The 8,301-nt window shown below is 34.6% G+C and overlaps 2 protein-coding genes across 2 annotated transcripts; one reads left to right on the top strand and one right to left on the bottom strand.

The window, feature by feature from the left end:
- Positions 1-319: 319 nt before the first annotated feature.
- Positions 320-2,252, top strand: LOC11419565 (F-box/LRR-repeat protein At3g26922). The gene is made up of 4 exons (XM_024778653.1): positions 320-922; positions 1,148-1,240; positions 1,360-1,500; positions 2,163-2,252. The coding sequence occupies exons 1-4, from the start codon at positions 320-322 to the stop codon at positions 2,250-2,252; spliced, it is 927 nt and encodes a 308-aa protein (XP_024634421.1).
- Positions 2,253-3,028: 776 nt separating this feature from the next.
- On the bottom strand, positions 3,029-7,278 carry LOC11425398 (putative disease resistance protein RGA1). Its single transcript, XM_003598866.4, has 2 exons — positions 3,533-7,278; positions 3,029-3,431 (listed from the first exon to the last, which is right to left on the bottom strand). Exons 1-2 carry the CDS (start codon positions 6,852-6,854, stop codon positions 3,328-3,330), a joined length of 3,426 nt encoding a protein of 1,141 aa, XP_003598914.1. The 5' UTR covers positions 6,855-7,278; the 3' UTR covers positions 3,029-3,327.
- Positions 7,279-8,301: the final 1,023 nt, after the last annotated feature.

Here is an 8,301-nt window from a genome sequence, read left to right as displayed (position 1 = left end):
GTAGGGTGTTTTAAATGTTGTTTGTTGTTAGGATTATATAATTTGAAATGTGGTAGGGCACCCGAGAAGACCTAAGGTGAAAAAACAAAATTCTCTAATTTTTTAGGTTTTTTTTTTACCAAGTAGTCCGTTGGCTAGAAAAAAGTCAGCTAAATGCACTGGATCATTTTTTATTTACTCCCAAGGTCCATAAAAAGGGACAAGGGAGTATATAATTAAATGACATTCTCTTTTATTTAGGTATTCTATCATGAAAATTTGAAGTATTTTATCATTTTGTTGCAGAATCGCTTTTGTAATTTTCTGTGAGGTAATCATAATGAAGAGAGAAAGGCATAATCATAACCAAGAGAAGAATGAAGACAGGCTCAGTGTCTTACCCGAGTGTATTCTACTTCACATTCTCTCCTTTTTGGACCCTAAAGAGGCGGTCCAAACTTGTATTCTCTCCAAATCATGGAAGAATCTCTGGAAATATCTTCCCATCCTTAAATTAACTTTTAGACACTTTAAGAAGAATCCCAAGGGTTTCACCAAATTTGTGTCTCAGATATTGTCTCTTCGCAATGACTCAACAGCACTTCACACACTTGATTTTCACTGTCGGGGTAGACTGGAGCTTCACATACTCGAAAGAATTTTGAAATATGCTTTTTCACATAATGTCCAGCGATTAGGAGTTGATCTCTCTTGTAATATTCCCCAATTTCCCCTTTCCTTCTTTTCGTGTCACACATTAACGTCTCTTGACCTTCGTATTCACTTTTTCACTCTTACAAATTTATTTCCTGATTCTCTGGATTTACCAGCATTAACCAACCTGTCTCTACAAGGCTTTCTCTTTTGTGTCGGCGATGATGGTCGTGCCAATCCCTTTTCGACATTAAACAAGTTGAATAGTTTGATCATTAACAGATGTGCAGTTCGTGATAAACAAAACCTCTACATATCGAGTGCCACACTTGCCAATTTAAAATTAATAAATGATTTTTCTTCATCTAGGATCAAATTTCAGTTATCGACTCCAAGTCTTTGTACCTTTGCTTATCGGGGGCATGTTGGTTTTCAAAAACTCTTCACGAGCAATAGCAATCTCTCTTCAATCAAACATGTAAATCTTGATGTAAGTATTGGTTTTGAAATGCAGTCAAATTCTGCAGATAATCCTTTGCTTCTACTCGACTTGCTGGTCGAGCTTGCTAATGTTGAATCATTGACAATTTCTTCATTCACTCTTGAGGTAATTTAAGGAATCTTTGATCTTGAGAAAATTTAGCCGTTTCACTTTCAGTTCACACTTTTTATTACAACATATTATCTTCCATTCTTGCTGATTTAGAGGCTTCTGTCATTGATTAGGTTCTCTCCTTAGTTCATGATTTATCGAAGGTTGAGTTCAATTTTTTGCATAACTTGAAGTCACTTAAAGTAAATACTTACCAACAATCAATACCTGATGGAATATTGAACTTTTTGCTTCAAAATGCTCCATCAACAAAGGTTGGCATACATTGATTAAGGTAAATATACATTCAACTTGTTAAACACAATTTTTGTGCTTTGTTTATTGTCTTCTTTTTTGTTTTTGTTTCCCTCGGCCCCTATTTACATGTTTGATTATATTGTCTAACTCACTTGAATTTTTTTCCTTATAAATGTTTAATGAAATGTTAAGTTGATATGTTTTGAAATAGTCTCACTAATTTCTTGGTTCTTATTTTCCTTTTTATTGGTATTTGTTTTGGTTTTCCATTTTTGCAACATCGATGCTGACATACGGATTGACTTCCTACTTTCTTGATTTCTTGATGCTCTATTGTCTGATAAAATGAAATTGACCTACTTGTGTACATGTATGGCTTGTAATATATGAATCCTTGTGACATTTTCCCTTTTTCTTTTATTTTGTGTATCAAATCCTAGAGTAACTCCTAATTGCAGCGCATCTATTCATTTTCTTGAATTCCATGAAAGAATATTTCCAATGTGTGATGTGCTTTGGAAAAAATTAAATTAAGTTGAATTCCACTGTCAAGAAATTTGTAACGTTAGATCTAATGGTTCACCTTTTGAATTTAGTATGAATTGTTTGATTGACATTAGAATTCTCTGTAACTGTTGGTATGACTAATGATCTCTTTGTTGTCATTTTGTTTTCGCAGCTGTCATCAAATATTGCTGTGAAGATCTTAACATATTGGATGTGTTTCATACATATGTTTTCTCAGATCCTTGAAGTTACTTGTGTTTGACATGTTGTTTATCTTCACTCACTTGGGGAGCTCATTTATATTTTGCTTTGGAGCCTTGGTTTTTTGTATTTTACATTGTTATCAATTCTGGTTGAAACAAACTATCAGAATCACCTGTAACCTATTAATGATAATTCAATACTTAGTACAGAAACTGATATATCTCTTTAGATTTTTTAGTCAATAGCTTCCATAGTGATGTCGTGTAACGTAGTAACCTATTGACACTACGCAAAACCTTATTGCGTTACAGTTTTGAGTTTTTGTTGTATCGCTATGTTATGGAAGTTATTAATAAAGAGACTTATACTGAGGCAACAAGGTAATCGCGTATTCTTCTTTCTCACTGAATATAAACGAGCCATAGTTTAGGTTTATTTCCTATAGCAGAATTTCTTTTGAAAGAGAAACCTATAGTCCAATTTCTTATGAAAGAGAAACCTATGGCAGAATAATGAAAGCTTCAAATAAAAAGTTTCAAATACCATATTCTACGTTTTTTTTTTTTAAAATTGAACCATACAGTAAAAATAAAACATCAAGATTACACTTATATATGTTTGAACAAATCTTTTGTTACTCTTTAAATTAGGAATTGACAGTAATCTTTATCTATAAATCTAAATCATTTCATCAAATGTATATCGAATTTCTTCAATTCAATTTATCAAGTTAAAAGGCATCTTAAGAACTTGTATCATGGAAATACAATCTGAAAACGGCACACACATAGATGCTAAATTAATATTAAAGAAAGACACTGAGAGAGAGGATAATTATTCTGAGATAAATTCAGACTTTTGTTAAGAAAATGAGCATGAAAGAAACAAAAAAAAGAAAACAGATACCTGCAATCACAAGAATGTAGTGCTCAAGAAACTGAACCAAATTTGTCCAAACAGTGCTCAAGAAACATTTTCAACTAAACAGAGAAGTCTTTCCTTTAATAAGAAGGGATTAATGATTATGATAAATAAATAAAGATACAATTAAATACTGTAAAATTTAAATACATGTCGGTTATTGAGAGTTGATCACCGTTGTTGCGTTTTTTACACATCTGTATGTTCTTCACTTAGAGCTCTTCAATCAACCGGTCAAATTCACCCGTGGTCGTGTAACCGTGTTGAAGACGGTACCAAATTTGCTTCCCTGTATTGCATGCTGATATGATATTCTCTGCACCCATTGTTCAATATAAGTCTAGAACCATAGCATATTGGATATAGTAAGAAAAAAGAGAAAGGAATAATATAAAGGGATTGATTAAATTAAATTACCACAAAATGATGTTTTTGCATCAGATTCCAATATCAATGCCGGAATGTGAGCTATCTTATGCCAATCTTCACCTACTCCTCTCTTGCATCGCTTTCTCAACAACATAGAGCTACGAAGAATACTTAACTTTTGTAAGTTTTGGAGTTGCTGAATGCTGTCTGGTAGCGACCTTAACATCGGAAACCTAGAGATTTGTAATACTTGAAGAGAAGTCATGGCACCCAACCAGTCCGGCAAGGATGTTAGGGAAGGAAAATTGTCCAGAGACAACCTTTTCAGTGAGGGGATACCTTCTATGTTGTCTAGTATGTTTTCATTACACCCCCAAACTACCAATTGACGAAGGGAAGTTAGACTGTTCATGTTATGCGGAAAAACGAACTGTGGACTGTTGGTGATTTTAAGTATCTCAAGACAAGTTAGGTGTCTCATACTGTCGGACAAGGATTTAAATTTAGGGCATTTACTAACGACCAAAATTCGGAGAGAACTTAACCCTTTCAACAAGTGCTCCGACAATGAATCCATTTCATCACAATAATAAATGTAAATAGATTCTAAAGCACTAAGAGTACTGAGTTCAACAGGTAATTCCTTGAGTTTTGCAAAGTACGCTATGAAAAGGAACTTAAGATTATACCTATTATTACAAGCAATTCCCCCCAAAGAGGAAGCTACATCATCACTGCAATTGTTGTAAAAAATGGACTTCAATAACTCTTCATTTCCTCCACGAGCAGAAAGTGACTCAATAGATGGAAGGGACGGCAATGTGAGTTTAGGGACATCTGTTAGATCTAAGTCTAAAAGTTGGTGTAACATCTCTACTCCATCAACTTCCAACACCCTCTCTAAATTTGGTAAGCTACACAAAGTCAATTTTTTCAATGACGCAAAAGCCTTCTCAGTTGCAGGGTCATACATGTCATCATCAATGTACTTTATATCTCTCATTCCAACTATAACAAGGTTAGTTAAACATGGTAATTTACCAAATGGGGGAAGCTTCCTGCAGGTTTCACAGCCATAGAGAATAATATGAACTAAGCCTTTTAGAATAGAAGTATTGCTCATCCAACGAGGAAAATGTGTTCCCCTATAACCGTTTACACCAAAACTCTTGAGACCTGAATGGGGCTCAAGAGCTTCTAGTACTCGCGCAACATCAACGTCCCTAACTTGTGAATTAGTATAATCACCCCACGAAAGATATAAGCGATTTAAGTCCTTATTGCCAATCAAATTAGCTTCTCTAGCATCCCCGTCGTTGGACACATTCTCAAGGCCTCTGATGTGAAGCATGCCTCCTAATTGTAAGTTGTGTAACTCTGCTAAACCAAACCCAGTTTTTGATCCAACAATGAAAACGGTCAATGTTTTCAGACAAGTTAACTCCCCAATTCTAAAGGGAGTTGATACTAATGAAAAACAATTTTCAATCACGATATGTCTAAGTTCTTGCAATTGCGTCAATTGTTTGGGGAAATGAGAAAAATAAGGGCAGTCTTTAAGTTTTAGTGTTTGCAACTTCTGCAGTCTACAAACAGACCCAGGCAAGGTTGTGATCCTACTATGGCAAAGTTCTAGGTACCTCAAATGCATTAAATTCCTCAAAGCTGACAGTCCAAAAGAACTTGTACGTAAAGCTCGGAGAAGATTGATCGGTGGCAACACATCTAATTTTTTGGTGGATGGTCTAAACTCAAGAAAGGTTCGCAAGGATTCAATTTTATTGAAGGGAATCATTTTGTAGTCAAGCTTTTCTTTACTGTCTATGAAACTTATATGGTGAACTCTAATTGACAAATCGGCCAAGCTTGAAACCTCAGAAGCCACACATTCTTCTCCCATAATGGACTGAGCTAAATCATGAACCAAATCATGCATTTTAAATGTAATGTTCCCTACTATATCAGATTTAACTTCTTGAAAAAATGATCTTTGATATAATTCATTCCATACCTCATTACCAAGAAGCTCCATCTGTAAATTTCCTCTAGATGTAAGAAGTCCATTAGCCATCCAAAGATGAATGAGGCATTCCTTATGTATCTCAAAATCTTTGGGAAAAACAGCACAAAAAGAAAAACAAGGCCTCAATGGCAATTTCAAATTATAGTAGCTCAGCCTCAAAGCAGACATGATTGGATTATCCTCAGATAAATTCCAAAACTTGCTTTCCTTTATAGAAAGCCATTGATGTTTCTCACGTTTAAATCGTAAAAGGCTTCCTAATACTTTTGCTGCAAGAGGTGAACCCACACATTTTCTCACTATCTCCTTGCCTATTGTGGCAAGCTCTGCATGCTCTTCTCCATTTGGTCCAAAAGTACAGTGTTTGAACAAAGGCCAAATGTCATCATCAGATAAACCTACTAAAAGATGACGGGGTTGAGTTCCCATGATAGATGCAACAATTTCAAGTCTTGTAGTGACTAAAATTGATGAACCTTTCCTTGTAATTGCAGACTGCAACAAAAACTTGAACTTGTACCATTTACCATGGTCTTCATTCCAAACATCATCTAATACAAGTAAATACCTTTTGCTTTGCAAAACTTCTTGAACCTTTTTTTGCATGGATTCTAGAGAAGAGAGATTAGGATTTTGTCCTGTGGCAGATTCTATGATGGAGTGTAGGATTTTAATCATGCTGAAATCATCTGAAACACAAACCCATATTTTCAAGTCAAAATGGGTGCTTACACTTTCATCGTTATAGACCAATTGAGCAAGTGTTGTTTTTCCATATCCACTGTGGCCAACAATGGGATAGATAGAGAGTTCTTCACTGTCACTAGCATGCCTCAGAAGAAACTCGACAATCTTCTCTTTATCTTTGTCTCTTCCATATACCACAACTTCAGTGATGACAGAAGTAGTTTGGCGCCATTCATCATCTCCTCGCTGACGCTCCTCTATGACTCCCACTTGTAATCCAAACTTGATCCTTTCTTCAGCAATAACATCAATCTTTTTAGCAACCTCTTTCATCCTCTTTCCAATGTCACGCCGAGCCAAAATCTTCTTAGGATGGAAACGGGTGATCCACTTGTTGTCTCCACAGGGTTTTGATGTTATTGAACATTCGTCCAATATATCATCAAGAACATGAGCAGCATCAGCCAGCTTCTGCAGCCAATCTTTTACAGCATGGCTTGTAATTTGCTTCACTTCAGCGTCTTTGAGTATAGCACGAATTGCAGTGAGATTTCCACATAGCTTCTGGGTCAATTCTCCTACACCCAAAAAGGATGCAAGCTCCTCTCGAAAAAAAGATCCGAGGTTTTCAATCACGGTTCCAAGTAAAACATCAGCCATTTGCGGGTATGTATGAGAAGAAATGAATCAGAGTTTTGAATGGAGATGACTTTGCTCTAGGAAGATGGCTATACTAAATTTTATGTTTCTAAGGATATCTCTTAATTAAAATAATACAGTTGTCGTGTAACTTTTCAAAGTTGGCTCCTATAAACAATACAATTATTTCTAAGATATCATTGTAATACTAATTAAAATATTACAAACTTGTGAAGGTGCATGACAGTCAGTGAGGAAAAGAACGAAATTGGGAATCTTATTATATGAAACATCATGTGCGTTTATGTGTTCAATGAGTAGAAAAGGATTTCACTTTCAAAGGTGTGGCTTAATCAACGGAATTTGTTGTCGTTCTTTTCAAAGGTTGGCTCCACTGAACCATGATAATTAGTATAATATTGTCATCATTGTAATAATGGCCAAGGCATTGTCACTATAGATGTTCATTGTATCGAAATTGCAAACTCATTTAGTGACTCTTTCATTAGTAATTCTATGAATTAAATTGATAAACCGAAAACACTTTCTAGTATTAAATTAACAGTGTAAAAACAAATTTGAGGATCAAAATAACTAATAAAAGAGACGTGGGTTTGCAATTTCAATACATTTAAAGATCAATGTGACAACAAGTTACTCTTTCATGTACCACAATGGTGGTTAGCCTATGCAATAATAATACTCCCTCCGTCCCTAATTATAAGATCCTTTTGAGAATTTTTTTTGTCCCTTTTTATAAGACCCCTTTGTTATTTTCAACTACATTAATTATTTCTTTACATACATGCCCCTATTTATTATACATCTTTTTCTTCAATCAACAATAAATAACATGTTGAAAACATAAACTAACCTTCTTTCTTAAAGGATAAAATTGTAAAAACAATAGTGATTACAAACAACTTTAATACAAATACCCACTATCTTAATTCCCGTGATTTTGGCAAAAGGGTCTTATATATAGGGACGGAGGGAGTATAAAATAATTTAACATTGTACCCAAAAAAAAAAAAAAAAAATTAACATTTCAAATTGATAATGTGCACACCTTTGTAATGGATCAAATTGTAACAGAGATAATTGTTGCTATTGCATTGAATATGAACAATCAATTCAACTCCCACAGTATAAACAAAGGACGAATAACAACCAATTTGCAAGTAAAATAACAATAGAAAGAAGAACTTGAAGAAAGAGTACAAGGAATAAGAGAGAATTAGAGAATCCGAGAGAGAAGAAGAGTTTCATCACATATTTTCCATCCTTATTTCCTTGGATTTCTCTTATTTATAAGGGTCCATATTCCTTTTTCCCATATTACCCCTTCCAGTTCCATGACTCATTACAACCTTCCTCACATGTCACATCAAATTTGTAATTGTTTCGTTCTTGAATCGACTTGATTAAATGGTGGATTCTAGGGTGAACCATCAAATAAGTGATTCAT

The sequence above is a fragment of the Medicago truncatula genome, chromosome 3 (assembly GCF_003473485.1).
Source record: "Medicago truncatula cultivar Jemalong A17 chromosome 3, MtrunA17r5.0-ANR, whole genome shotgun sequence".
Taxonomy (NCBI): Eukaryota; Viridiplantae; Streptophyta; class Magnoliopsida; order Fabales; family Fabaceae; genus Medicago; species Medicago truncatula.
Note: the sequence above shows the minus strand (reverse complement) of the source record. Positions and strands in the feature narration are given on the sequence as shown.